Here is a 14,995-nt window from a genome sequence, read left to right on the forward strand (position 1 = left end):
GGTGGTGTTGGTTCTGCTTTTAAATCAGTGATCTAAGGCATACTGAAGAAATGGCCATGGGAGGTGGAGTTCTATAGAAGGACTGTGGTTATACATGCATGCTAGAAGAAGAAGGGCCTAATTGTGGTTTAGGGTGGATAGCATGGTTTGTGGAGTATTTACAAAGAGAAAGAAAAAAAATGTCAAAATGCTAATCCTTTGGTCTTCTCATTGTGTCAAAAAAATGCTAATCCTTATTTATATTTGCACATTCTATAAAATCTTGGTTTGATAGCTTGTTCCTGGGTGTGTCCCACTATTCATCCCACACTTTATTTTTTTAAGTCCTAGATTGAAGAGACTGGGGTTGGAGAGAAATGTGTGAGCATTGAGGGGCAAAGTCATTCCAGATGGTGGGTTAAGGGAATAGAAGCCTGTGGGTGGCCCATTTCTGTGTAGGTTGTCATTGCTGTTTTATCTTTGGGCAGACAGTAACAGTCCCACAGACTCTGGGCCTTTCTCTCTATACTTATGATTGATTGTACTTTCGTATTGCAGAAGGTTCCTGTTGTTAAAGAGGAAGAAGAGCCAGAAGAAGAAGATGAGGAAGAAATGGGTCATGCAGAGACCTATGCAGAGTATATGCCAATAAAATGTATGTCTTCTGGATTTGTCAAAATGATAGACTCAAGTTCCCCTTGAACTTGTCTTAAACCACTATATGTTAGTGCCTGACAGTGTCAGATGCCTCAGATGTGAGCTATCCCACCCTACCCCGCTGTTTGCCCACTGCCTGCCTGCCTGCCTGCCTGTCACCCCCACCCCCACCCCCAAGTTCTTGTGAAGTACAGACTTTCCTCAAATTGGCAATCCTCTTGCCTCAGATCCACAGTTGCTGGTTGGGATTGCAAGCATGTCCCACCATACCTGGTTATGGTTTAAGTGGAATTTACCTTTGGGAAGTTTTACTCTGATTTCCCCCTTTTAGAAAAAATTAGAACCTTATTTGAGGTTAAAGTCTTTAAAAGCCATGACAGTAAATCCTTGGGATTGTTTATTTTGTTGCTAGCTAGTTTTGCTTATTAAGTATTGAGTATAAAATTAACGTGAATTATGGAGATACAAATACACATTGTGAGTTTACACTAGTTTTCACACCTTATCCATATTATAGGCACTTTGGAACCTTCTTTCCATTCTTTGGGGCTTTGGTGTTTATGTTTTGAGACAGGTTTTCTGTGTGCTGGGAATTCTCTGCTAGGCTGGTCTCAAACTCATAGAGATCTACTGTCTGAATGCTTGAAGTATAAGCTGCCTTGCCTGGGGTCCATACCCTTTTGTTTAACTTTACTGAGATAGTCTCTGCTTTGAGCTTATGCTTGCTTTGATCTCTTGTCAGTCCTATACTGGGATTGCCAAGAGCCACTAGGCTTGACTTCATTGGTTTTTAGTAATGCTATTTTCCTGCCCTTTGTGTAATATAAATAACTTCTTGGTGGGCATGATAGGAGGTTGAAAGTTTTAGTTTTTGTATGGAAATTTAATCCTTTTTGCTACATTAAGAGTTGTAAGAGGGAAATTTGTCTAGATTTTTTTAACCTTTTTTTTTTGTTTTTTTTGTTTTTTTGTTTGTTTGTTTTTTTTTGTTTTTTCGAGAAAGGGTTTCTCTGTGTAGCCCTGGCTGTCCTGGAACTCACTCTATAGACCAGGCTGGCCTCGAACTCAGAAATCTGAACTCAGAAATCCGCCTGCCTCTGCCTCCCAACTGCTGGGATTAAAGGTGTGCGCCACCAACTGGCTTTTTAACCTTTTGATATCAGGTTTCCTTGTATTTAGTTTGGCCTTCAGCTCATGGTCTCAACTGATCCTACTACTTCATCTCTCATGGTAGATGAGACTGCTAGTGTGCACTGCTGGTGTGCCTTACCATATCTAGTTATGTTTGCGGTGCGGGACTGGCATAGAGCACTGCCTGCCTGTGCCTCCAGAGGAAGTCTGCTTTTTGTTTGTTTGTTTTTGTTTTTCGAGACAGGGTTTCTCTATGTAGTCCTGATTGTCCTGGAACTCACTCTGTAGACCAGGCTGGCCTCGAACTCAGAAATCCACCTGCCTCTGCCTTCCAAGTGCTGGGTTCACAGGCATGTGTCACCTCCGCCCAGCTGGAGGTCTGCTTTTTAACTAGGTCTTTTCATCATCTACCTCTAAACTGTGTAGTTAGGTAATTTTTGTCAAATTTGAGAAGTACTTTACAATTAGTAACTTTATACAGAAGCTCAAAGTGAGTAGTTACTGTTTTCTCTACATTAGACAAATATCTTGTAATAAAACTGGAAATGTTACTCAAATGATTTAAATGAAACATTTTAAAATCTTTATTTAGTAAAAATTGGCCTGCGTCACCCTGATGCAGTGGTGGAGACTAGCTCTCTGTCCAGTGTCACTCCTCCTGATGTTTGGTACAAAACCTCCATCTCTGAAGAAACCATTGATAACGGCTGGCTCTCCGCATTACAGCTTGAGGCAGTTACCTATGCAGCCCAGGTAATTAATTAAGTTCCATGGTTTATATTGGTACATAAAATTAATTTTTTTTCATTCATTTATTCATTCATTCATTCAGTTAGTTAGTTGTCATTTACTTGGTCTGTGCTGAGTCTCAAACTTCAGGTACTTTGGAAGAGTAGTGGGTTCTCTTAGCTACTGAGCCTTCTTTCCAACCCATATAAAATACAATTTTTGTTTTGTTTTGTTTTTTAGCTTTTTGGATTTGTTTTTTTCGAGACAGGGTTTCTTTGTATAGCCCTGGCTGTCCTGGAACTCACTCTGTAGACCAGGTTGACCTCGAACTCAGAAATCCGCCTGCCTCTGCCTCCCAGAGTGCTGGAATTACAGGCGTGTGCCACCACCGCCCACCAAATACAATTTTAATAAAGGTAAATTTTCTTTGCCAAAAAAACTTAGAAACAGAATTTTTCAAAAGTTCTATCTTAGCAGGGTGATGGTGGCACATGCCTTTAATCCTAGCAGAGGCAGGCAGTTCTAGGCCAGCCTGGTATAGAGAGTGAGTTCTAGGACAGCCAGGGCTACACAGAAACCTTGTCTGGGAAAAGTTAACATATTTGGAAAAGAGAAGGTGCAGTAGCTATCTAGAGAGTGCCTGCTAGTAGAAATAACAAGTCATAACCTCTAATGGGGCTATCATTAGTGCGGGTCCTGCGGGTATCTTTTCTCTAAGCTCTAAGACTATGCTTTTTGGAATCCGAGGTATATGTTTCCTTTTCCCTGCCTAAAGACTTGAGAGCACATACTGTTGCATAGTTACTAAACTGGCAGTCCTGTGCTGCTCAAGTGCTATTGGTAATGTGCCAGGCGAATGGTACTCACTTCTGTTATGCTTGAAGAGATGTTGTTTCAAGTTAATCTCTGTAAGATAAGCAGTGTTGTGACTAGCCAACTGTCCCCATGATGTACGCATCATAGGAAAGTTGGCCTATTTTCACACAGGTGTGAAGAGGAGTTGGAGAGCCACTTCACCTATGTGTTGGCTTTCTGTGGCAGGGTAGAAGTAAAAAGTTTAGTTCCTGTACTTGGGGAGTATTCATGGTAGGGGGCACTCTTATATCAAATTGCATGAAAGAGGAATGTTAATACTCTTTTGTTTTTAATTGGATGGGAGCTTATTTATTAAAACATGGCCAGCTTATCAGTAGCTGCTTTGATGAGAAAGTGACATATATTTTCCCAATTTATCTCTGTTTTAGCAACATGAAACATTCCTCCCTAATGGAGACCGTGCTGGCTTCTTAATTGGCGATGGCGCTGGTGTGGGTAAAGGCCGGACGATAGCAGGGATCATATATGAAAACTATTTGTTGAGTAGAAAAAGAGCATTGTGGTAAGTTCCAAGGCTGACTTACTAGTGTATGGAGATGAATTTAAATGAATATTTTTTTTGTAGTGTCAAGATCTGACTTTATTCCTTAGTTCTGTTCAAAAGTAGAATTAAAGTTTTTGTTTACCTTTTTTTTTTTGATAGGTTTAGTGTATCAAATGACTTAAAATATGATGCTGAAAGAGATTTAAGGGATATTGGAGCAAAAAACATTTTGGTCCATTCGTTAAATAAGGTATGGAAGCTTCCTTGTTCATTGGGGCTATCAGTCAATGCATACTGACTTACGTGTAAGAATGAGAGTAATTTTCCGGGAGAGTTGGAGAATTGGGTTTGTTATGAGGATTAAGTGAGCTATTCCACATAACACATGCCAAGCTAAGGATGTGTTAGTGGCAGACAGTGTGGGCATGGTTCCTGGTATAATGGTGTTATCATCTTGGTCTCCAGTATTATATTGTCTTAGTTTCTAGAATACTTTCTTTGCCTGTATATAGAAAAGAAGGCTCAGTGGTTAAGAGCACACTGGCTGCTCTTCCAGAGGTCCTGAGTTCAATTCCTCGTGACTACTTGGTGGCTCACAGCCATTTGTAAAGGGATCCGATGCCCTCTTCTGGTGTGTCTGAAGACAGTGACAGTGAACTCAAATAAAACAAAAATAAAGGTTTTGGTTTTTGTTTTGTTGGGTTTTTTGTTTTGGTTTGGTTTGGTTTTTGGTTTTTGTTTTTTTTTTTGGATTTGGTTTTTTTCAAGACAGGGTTTCTCTGTGTAGCCCTGGCTGTCCTAGAACTAACTCACTCTGTAGATCAGACTGGCCTCAAACTCAGAAATTTGCCTGCCTCTGCCTCCCAGAGTGCTGGGATTACAGGTGTGCACCACCAAAAATAAAATCTTAAAAACAAAAAAAAAAGTAGTGCACCCATTACTGCAGTCAACACATTTGTGCAGGCTAGAAAGAATCATTCTGATTTATAAACTGTTTTGTGAACTGTTGGTATTTGTCTAACAATGGAGTTAAATGATTTTGCTTATGTTAATGTGGAAACAAGAAAATGGGTTTCTATATTTAAAATATATTTTAACATGATTAGAATTTTAATGCTTGGGCTGGAGAGATGGCTTCATGGTTAAGAGCACTAGCTGTTCTTCCAGAGGTCCTGACTTCAATTCCCAGTGACCATATGGTAGTTCACAACTATCTGTCTGAGGTCTGATGCCCTCTTCTGGTGTGTCTGAAGACAGCATACAAATATACTCATATACATAAAATAAACAAATAAACCTTAAAAAAATTTTAATGCTTACCTAGCACATTCTATTGTTTTTAAAATAGTTTTACTACATATATTAGCCCATGATGGTTTCGTTAACTCTTCCTGCCAGTGTCTCCCTAGTGCTAAGGTAAATGTGTGGCATAAGTTCCTTTTATTTTTTGAGACAAGGTGTCACAGTGTTGTTCTTGCTGTCCTGAAACTCAATATGTAAACCACATTGGCCTCAAACTCATAGAGATCTACCTACCACTGACTGCTGAATGCTGGGTTTATAGGCACGTACCACCAAGTCTGGCCTTCTGGCATAAGTTGTAATATGTACTGTGTGCCTTTTGTTGGTTATGAAGTTCCCTACTAATAGCTCCCTACTAGGCTTGACAATCAGAGGACGTGAATCTGATTTTCATGTTTATATGTGGCCCATTGTTGAGATACATGTCCTCACTGGCTTTTCTTCTGGTAGGTCAGTGACTTTTCTGGTTAGGTTGTATTTAGTTAAGTAGATCTGCAGTTAATGTGTTACATTTTGAATGACTGCAGTGTAAACCTAAAACATGCATCTGACATCTAGGTATGTTGATTTCTGAGCAGTGTAACCTATGGGCACATTACTCAGAATTCTGTGTTTGCAGGTACTGGGGATAGAATCCAGAGCATGCTCGGTGCTGTGCTTTAGCCTAGTCTGAGTTCAGCTTATGATACAATGAGTGCATAGCAGGTACCTGTGGAGCCAGTGCTATAACCTTCGTAGGGAATCTGATTTGATAGGTTTTTGTTTGTTTGGTGGTGTTTTGGTGATATGTGTGCATCTGTAGTTTTCATGAGTTGTCATATGTATTGATTTTTCAGAGTCTGTCATGAACCTGTTACCTTGAGTATTGTAAATTTGAGTAGATATTGCTGCAAGGAAGGTATACTAATCAAATTCTTCTGGTTTTTCTTTTTTAGTTTAAATATGGAAAGATTTCTTCTAAACACAATGGGAGTGTGAAAAAAGGTGTTATTTTTGCTACCTATTCCTCGCTTATTGGTGAAAGCCAGTCTGGTGGTAAATACAAGACCAGGTTAAAACAGCTTCTGCACTGGTGTGGTGACGACTTCGATGGAGTGGTATCCTTCAGTAGAAACTGCTGAGTTTTAATGGCATGAAAAGTTACATGTAGATAGACCTTTAGAAAAAATGAGATTGAGTGAGTTTTTTGTGGGGTGATCAATTTAATAATTGAGAGTCCTGGGATTCCAGTCCCAGAAAACTGAAAAGTAGTTAGTTGTAAGGTGTTGGGGGATTGCTCCATCCTCTGTTCCCCATGGGGTTCGTGATGTCTGCCTCCATGACTGGGGAGCGCATGCTTGAGGAGACTGAGGGAGGAAGCAGTACTCACTTAGTGCTTCCTGTCTCATTGCTTACAGCAGAATTGCTGCTGTCCTGAGAGCACCAGGGTCTGAAGTGCTGTTTAACTTAGTTGCTAGTTGTTTATGGTTTCCTGAAATTCCCCCTGTAGAGCATAGCTTTTGCCTCAGTGGATCCTTCTCTGCATTTTGTTAAGAAATTTGCAGCTGGAGTGAATACCACATTGAGAGAATGCCTCAGAATTTTCAGTATAAAGAAAAGGAGTAGAGATGAGGCAGAGATGCCTTCATCTATGTATGGAATCTAGAGATCCCTGTAGGTTCCTTTTCTATAAACCACACTCCTGAATAGTTCCTGCCCTGTGATATATTCCTTAGCTCTTTCTTACAGATAGTGTTTGATGAATGTCACAAAGCAAAAAACTTATGTCCTGTTGGTTCTTCAAAGCCAACCAAGACAGGCTTGGCTGTTTTAGAGCTTCAGAACAAATTGCCAAAAGCCAGAGTTGTGTATGCCAGTGCCACTGGTGAGTATACATTTAATCAGAAATATATTTGCTTGTTAGTTTTGCAGCTATAATAGTTTGGGATATTTATTAGGTGCTTCTGAACCACGCAACATGGCCTATATGAACCGTCTTGGAATATGGGGCGAGGGAACTCCATTCAGAGAATTCAGTGATTTTATCCAAGCTGTGGAACGCAGGTAATGAGGCTTGTGGCACTGTTTTTGCCAGAACTGTCTTTGCAAGAACCGTTTCTATGTGGGAAGTCCTGCTTTGTGTATTGATAGTTACTGTGTGTTTTAATTTTGTTCAGAGGTGTTGGTGCCATGGAAATTGTTGCTATGGATATGAAGCTTAGAGGAATGTACATTGCACGACAGCTGAGCTTTACTGGAGTGACCTTCAAAATTGAGGAAGTTCTTCTTTCTCAAAGCTATGTTAAAATGTATAACAAAGCAGTCAAGCTGGTGAGAAATGTTGTCAGTATATTTACTGTGTCTGATAATTGTTTTTAATGAGTATTATCCCTTGAAAAATTTCAACATAGAATGTTTTTAGGCTGTAAAACAACAGATAATCACAGTTGCTTATTTGACTGTATTTTTATTTTTTTATGGTAATTCATATTCAGTTCAGATTGAACTCACAGTTACAGGTTAACCATATCCTAAATGACATACGGCTTTAGGGAGTGTACTTTCTGAGATAGTTTAGTATGAGAATCCCAATTGTCCAGGCTTTGTCTGTCCCAAGTGACTGCACATTATTTTGGTTGAAGGAGTCAGGTTTTGTGAAGATGGGGCCTCTCTGTGTCATTGCAGCTGGTCTGGAACTCTATATGCTATGTAGACCAGGCTGCCCTTGAACTTTCAGAGATTCTCATGCTTCCTTAGTGACGGAACTAAAGGCATGTGACAACATGTTTGGCTAAAAGGATCACCTTTGATTAACACCATTCAAAGATTCATGTAAAATGTTGTCTATGTGTTTTCAGTGGGTTATTGCTAGAGAACGATTTCAACAAGCTGCAGATTTGATTGATGCTGAGCAGAGAATGAAGAAATCTATGTGGGGTCAGTTCTGGTCTGCTCACCAGAGGTTTTTTAAGTACCTGTGTATAGCCTCCAAAGTGAAAAGGGTGGTGCAGCTGGCCCGGGAGGAGATCAAGAACGGCAAGGTAAGTGGGAGAGTGTCTGGTGTGGCTGTGCTCAGCTGACTGGTCTTGGTGGAATGGGGTCTTCTACTTGGAATAGACTATGGAAGTGGGGAGGGGCAGGGTTTTTCTGGGTAGCTATGTTAAAATTCACTTTGTACACCAGGCTGGCCTCAAGTTCAGAGATGTACCTGCCTCTGGTTCCTGTGTGATGGGATTAAATGTGTATACCACTGCTACTTGGCTAGAATAGTCTTTTCTATGTTTGTTTGTTTGTTTGGTTGGTTGGTATGTTTTTTTGAGATAGGGTCTCATTACATAGCTCTGGCTATCCTGGAACTCAAGATGTAGACCAGGCTGGACTCAACTCACAGACTGTTGGGATTAAAGGCTAAATGGCTGCACCACTATCTATGCCCAGCTTTGGAATAGTCTTTAAATGTATGTTACTAAAAATACTATTGGAGTAAAGATCTTATGTTAATTTATTTTATTTTAGTTTTGAGACAGTATTGTTCTATAACATACTGGTATTTGGTGGGTTGTCTAGGCTGAACTACTGACAGTCTTCCTGTTTTAGTATCACAAGTAGTAGGACTTGCTACAATAATTTGTCTTGTATTAACGAATTTGAGATATCCTTAAAAATAAATTCTAATGGGCTGGAGAAATGGCTCAGAGGTTAAGAGCACTGACCCCCTTGCTCTTCCAGAGGTCCTGAATTCAATTCCCAACAACCATATGGTGGCTCACAACCATCCGTAACAAGATCTGATGCCCTCTTTTGGTGTGTCTGAAAATATATATATGACACCTAAAGTGTCATATATAAAATAAAATTTTAAAAATAAATTCTAAAACAGACAGTGGTACTACATGCCATTAATCCCAGCACTGGGGAGGTAGACATAGGCAGATCTCTTGAATTTGAGGCCAGCCTGGTCTACACAGTGTGTTCCAGGACAATCAGGGCTAAACAGAGAAAACCTGTCTCAAAAAGCAAACAACAAAAAGACCAAAAAGTGTCAGGTAGTGTGTATATCTAGTTCTAGCACATGAGAGAGATACTGGAGGATCTCAAGGTCAGCTGTGGCTCTATCAGAGTGTGAATTGGGCTTCAGTGATGACTGTCTAGAAAGTTCAGCATAAGGAGTGCTCTGTGTTTTGTTCAGGAGTGTTCTTTCCTAACAGCTTTAAGTATTACTCTAAGCTTGCCAGCTTTGTCTGATTATATATCTCCTTAAAACACAAAGGGTCACCTTGCAGTAGTGATAAACACCTTTTATCCCAGAGTTTGGGACAGCCAGTGTTAGAGAGTATGAAGAGTATGAACAAGTGGCGCGCGCACACACACACACACACACACCAAACACTAAGCATTATGAATGCCATAAGGTCAGGGACATTTATCATGTGCTACAATGCCTGGGTTTCTCCACTTTGTGACACATAGGTCACATAGAGTAAATGAAGCCCAAACTATTTTAATGTGTTAGGTCATTTTTTGAAATTAAAAAAAATTTTTTTTTTTACATATTTAGCATGTGCCTTGGTGAAAAGCCCTAGTATATTACTCATAGTTGTGTATTTTGTGTTTTCCAGTGTGTAGTAATTGGTCTGCAGTCTACAGGAGAAGCCAGAACTTTAGAGGCCTTGGAAGAGGGTGGAGGAGAACTAAATGATTTTGTTTCAACTGCCAAGTAATGTCTTAAATTTCTTTTTGAATATTAAATTAGATGAGTCTTTAGCATTTCATTTAAAAATTGTCCTTTTCTGAGTTTTCACGGTTCTGTGCTTTCTTTCTTTATAATAAATCACCTGGGAAATAATAGGTATCATGGTCCTGATACTGAGCATTTTGGTGACTTTACGTAGATACCAACAGCTAGATTTTTTATAAATATTGAAACTGGTTTAACTTCAGATATAGTGTTGCATGTTTTAAAAAACCCTTACTTTTTTAAAGTGACACTTATTTTGACATAATGTCATAAAATCTATTCTAAACATTCAATATTGGGGAATGGAAAGATAGCCCAATGTTTAAAGCCCATATTGCTCTCCTATTGGACCTGGCTTTAGTTCCAACACCTGTGTATAACTTGTAACCCCAGGATAGCTTACTCTTCTCTTCTTATCTCTGTGAGCACCTGCATATCATGAACCTCATATCCATATACAGATGGATATAAAATTTTACAAAGATGAAACGTGGAAATTGCAATTGCAACTTCAGACAGCTTTGAAGATGATAATTGAAGAGGCCCCTACCTGCCTTTTTTCCAGCACTGGGGCGTCATAGGCAGCAGATCTCTGAGAGTCCAAGGCCATTCTAGGCCATAGTGAGTCGCTGTCTTAAAGTCATGAAGGAAAAAAGTTAATAGAGGGGACTGGAGAGATGGCTCAGAGTTTAATTAGAAGCAGTAAGTGTCTGCTCTTAAAGTGGCCCTGCTCTCAACCACAGCTCCTGTTCCAGGGCTCTGACTCCCTCTTCTGGCTTTTGAGGGTACTAGGCGTGCATCTGATTAACAGACATACTTGTAGGCAAAACAAACAAACAAACAAACAAAAACATACACGTAAAATAATTTTTTTAAATCTTAGAAAATGTTAAGTGAATAAATTCAGCATGATAGCTTTGAGGCTGTTCTGTATCTTTTGGGGGGACACATCCAAGACCTTTAGGAATTCCTGTCACTGAAAACGCTTGTAAAATATCTTTTTGTTTTGAATCATTGAGAAACTTCTACTATTCACATGTTAAGTTGCCTGAGCAGTATGTAAGTACATTTATGTTGTTAGTGTAGTGTGAAGCACACTGTTTCAAAGACATCTTTAAATGGAAATGTAAGATGTATTATAATTGTAAGACATCTTACTAATTACAAATTGAAGACTGATAATAATTGAGATAAGTATATGTACTATTACTGAAATTAATTTCAGTAATCTCTTTGTTCAGTTTGTTTTACATAAGGGTTTTGCTATTTCCCAGGCCAGTCTTGAATTTCTGGGCTTAAGATACCTGCTGCATAAGTTTCCTTCAATAGTTGTGACTACAAGCAAATACTGATATGCCCTCCTTAAACCCTTTACTCTTGATATCATTTTGTGTATGGATGGCGTATGTATATGTGCACACCTGTGTATAGTGTATGCTCCTGTGTACATATTTATAGACAGCAGCATGTTGAGTATCTTCTATTGCTCGTTCACTCTTTTGAGGAAGGGTCTCTAAACTGAAGCCCTGCCATTTCAGCTAGACTGACTGGCTAGTGAGCACTCAGGCAGGGTCAGTTTCTTCCCCCTCTTATGTTTGGGTTACAAGCACATGCAGCCATGCTGTTTTTAATTAGTTTGTTGGGGATTTGAACTCAGATCTTCATTACTGTTGCTGAGCAAACTCTTACTCACTGAACCATTTCTTCAGTCTCTGTCTTACTGATTAATGTAAGGACAACAATGTATAAGAGATGGGTGTATGTCTTGCTTAATGCTGCTGAACAGGCTTCTCTTAAAATTTACATGAGCTGAGATACCAAAATTGCTCAACATTGAAGAAAATGTATTAAATATATTTAGGATTCCACAGGTGCCACATGAAGTAGTAAGGTTCACTGCTTTTTTCCTACAGAGGGGTATTGCAGTCACTGATTGAAAAACACTTCCCTGCTCCAGACAGGAAGAAACTCTATAGTTTGCTGGGAATCGATTTGACAGCCCCAAGTAACAACAGTTCACCAAGAGATAGTCCTTGTAAAGAAAATAAAATAAAGAAGCGGAAAGGTGAGTGCTTCTTTTAGTAGTTGATGCTGACAGTGCTGTTGGTCTTTGTTTAGTATTAGCTAGTTGATGCTCCTGCCTTCCCTGAATAGGAAGGGGCTGATGCTTTTCCCTATTGGTTAGAGTCATAGGAAATTAGAGGGATGGTTAGGATTGTTCTAGGTTCACTTAGTCTTATGTTGTCACAGCAGCCCTCTTGTAACATTGTAATGGCTGGCAGTGCCCCATCCTCCCACCCCTGTTTCTTGGTAGTACTGGACAGTGCTTGCATTCTTCCTGCTTCAGTCTTTGGAGCAGCTGGGGTTGCAGGAATTATGTTTGCCTTGCTGATTAAGGCTTTGGTTAGTGTACTTGTTAATTATTAGGAATTGTATTCATTCATGTTGGTTAATTAGCTTGGATTGTTGAAAACTAGAATATGTGATTGGACGCTTTCTGTCTTGTTTGACTAATGACCTGACACTCGTAATCATTTCAGATACAAGACACACATTCTTCATATTGAAATGTTTTTTATTATTTTTGTTCATGCATGCACATGTATCACTCTGAGTGTTGAAGTCAGAGGACAACTGTCTTTTTAAATATTAGGTCATTCGAACCAACCACTTTTTGTTTTGTTTTGTTTTTTGTTTTTTCGAGACAGGGTTACTCTGTAATCCGCTTGCCTCTTCCTCCCAAGTGCTGGGATTAAAGGCATGCGCCACCACCACCTGGCCACTTAATTACCTTTGAAAATTAGATTTTATATATCAGGATGCCATCTGTGTCTCTCCTTACCCCCTTTGTCTGTTAAGATACTGTCTCATATAATCCTAATGTGCCTAGAACTCACTTTGTAGACTAGGCTAGCTTTGAATGCAACAGAGGCAGACCTGTGTCTGTCTCCCTTGTTCTGGGATTAGAGATTTGTACCACCACACCTGGCTTATACATTAATTTTTCTAGGTATTTTCTGTCTAGTTACTATTACTCTTTTCAAACCTAGTTAATAGTTAATTGTGAGTGTGATTTTGATTCTGTTTGAACTTAATCTTGAGTTTTTATTTAATTTTTTATGGTTTAAGAATTTTATGCATGCATATAATGTGGTTTGATCCAGCTCCTCATGTTCTTTTCCATCAGTTTTGAGTTTGTATTCCTACATCCAGTTTCTTGTTGAGTAGCTGACTGTACCTGAATTCTTGGCCGTGGGAACTCGCTTTGCTTTTCACATGTGCACTTTTGCTGTCTGCACTTCTCACTAGACAACTCAAAAATTGAAATACGACACAGTAGAGCTTTAGAAACGTTAAATTTAGGCTGGGCAATTGTTGCACACACGTTTAATTCTAGTAATTAATTCTCAGGAGGCAGAGACAGGTGGAGCTCCCTGAGTTTGAGATCAGCCTGGTCTATAGAGCAAGTTCTAGGACAGCCAGGGCTACACACACACACACAAAACCATATCTCAAAATAAACAAAAGGAAAAATACACAATGAATTTCTAGCTGAGTTTTGTTTGTGGCTTTTGAGGGTAGGTGAAGAAATTACCCGCGAAGCCAAAAAAGCACGAAAAGTTGGTGGCCTTACTGGAAGCAGCTCTGACGACAGTGGAAGTGAGTCTGATGTCTCTGATAATGAAGAAAGTGACTACGAGAGCTCTAAAAACATGAGTTCTGGTGATGATGATGATTTCAATCCCTTCAGAGATGAGTCCAGTGAAGACAATGAGGATGGTGAGTTAGTTCACTGAAATCTCGTATATGAGCAGGAGACTGAGCTGTTGTGTGGGAAGCAGAGGTAGGAGGATCTCTATAAGTTTCAGGCCAGCCAAGGATACACAGTGAGAACCTGTGTCAAAGACAAACAAGACAACCTTTTCTAGGTGCTGGAGATATGGCTCAGTGGTCAATACTGTTTTTGCAGAGAACCTGAGTTCATTTTCCAGCATCTAGGTCTGAGAGCTTGTTACTTCCTGACTCTGGCTCTAGGAGGATTTGACCTCCAAAGACACCTGTACCAATTAATCTCCATATAGATACATAAAAATAACTGGTTAAAAATTAGACAAATCTTTAAAAACACAAATGAAAATTCCATAATGTTCTAATAAGTTATTTGATACATATTTGCCTGATTTTTTTTTTTTTTAGATCCATGGTTAATTAGGAAAGACCATAAGAAAAGCAAAGATAAAAAAAAGAAGAAAAGTATCGATCCAGATTCCATTCAAAGTGCCTTGTTAGCATCAGGTCTCGGATCAAAGCGGCCTAGTTTCTCCTCTGCACCAGTCATCTCACCTGCTTCCAACAGTGCACCAGGTACCACACAGGAACTTCTGCTTTGGAAATATGCTATTGAAATTTGACTGATGATTGACAAATGTTCTTTATCAGCCAACAGTAACAGCAACAGTAACAGCAGCCTTATAACAAGTCAAGATGCTGTTGAAAGGGCACAACAGATGAAGAAAGACCTGCTTGATAAACTAGAAAAATTAGCTGAAGATCTCCCTCCTAATACCCTCGATGAACTTATTGATGAACTTGGTGGTCCTGAAAATGTGGCTGAGGTAAATAGATGTGGTTTGTTTGTATGAGTGCTCTGGTTTCTTTTATGACTGCATGACAGAAGAGGTTATCAGATCCCATTATAGATGATTGTGAGCTACCATGTGGTTGCTGGGAATTGATCTTGTAACCTCTGGAAAAACAGCCAGTGTTCTTTGGGCGGGGGAGGGTTTTTTGTTATTTGGTTTGGTTTGGTTTTTTTGGTTTTTTCGAGACAGGGTTTCTCTGTATAGCCCCTGGCTGTCCTGGAACTCATCTGTAACCAGGCTGCCCTCGAACTCAGAACTCAGAAATCTGCCTCTGCCTCCCAAGTGCTGGGATTAAAGGTGTGCGCCACCACAGCTCGGCCAGCCAGTGCTCTTAACCACTGAATTACCACTCAAGTCCCTTTCTTCACTTTAAATTCTGTGAAATGAATGTCCTAAGAAGCCTTTTTCTGCTTTATTTCTCATGACTACAGAAATCCTGTCCTCGTCTGATTGTTTGGTCTGTGCTTGGTTCCTGTA

The 14,995-nt window shown here is 39.6% G+C and overlaps 1 protein-coding gene across 6 annotated transcripts in view; it reads left to right on the forward strand.

Annotated features, from left to right (window-relative positions):
- Positions 1 to 14,995, forward strand: part of Sbno1 (strawberry notch homolog 1) — a 58,915-nt gene that overhangs the window by 18,348 nt on the left and 25,572 nt on the right. For all 6 annotated transcript variants that reach the window (XM_052169128.1, XM_052169129.1, XM_052169130.1 and 3 more), the window contains 14 exons: positions 538 to 634; positions 2,360 to 2,520; positions 3,741 to 3,874; positions 4,016 to 4,106; positions 6,094 to 6,255; positions 6,887 to 7,022; positions 7,096 to 7,201; positions 7,315 to 7,468; positions 7,996 to 8,178; positions 9,757 to 9,854; positions 11,789 to 11,940; positions 13,458 to 13,655; positions 14,073 to 14,240; positions 14,316 to 14,491. In XM_052169128.1, the coding sequence (XP_052025088.1) occupies positions 538 to 634; positions 2,360 to 2,520; positions 3,741 to 3,874; positions 4,016 to 4,106; positions 6,094 to 6,255; positions 6,887 to 7,022; positions 7,096 to 7,201; positions 7,315 to 7,468; positions 7,996 to 8,178; positions 9,757 to 9,854; positions 11,789 to 11,940; positions 13,458 to 13,655; positions 14,073 to 14,240; positions 14,316 to 14,491 (2,016 nt within the window). The remainder of the gene's footprint in view (positions 1 to 537; positions 635 to 2,359; positions 2,521 to 3,740; positions 3,875 to 4,015; positions 4,107 to 6,093; positions 6,256 to 6,886; positions 7,023 to 7,095; positions 7,202 to 7,314; positions 7,469 to 7,995; positions 8,179 to 9,756; positions 9,855 to 11,788; positions 11,941 to 13,457; positions 13,656 to 14,072; positions 14,241 to 14,315; positions 14,492 to 14,995) is intronic.

This window comes from Apodemus sylvaticus, chromosome 22, assembly GCF_947179515.1.
Source record: "Apodemus sylvaticus chromosome 22, mApoSyl1.1, whole genome shotgun sequence".
Taxonomy (NCBI): Eukaryota; Metazoa; Chordata; class Mammalia; order Rodentia; family Muridae; genus Apodemus; species Apodemus sylvaticus.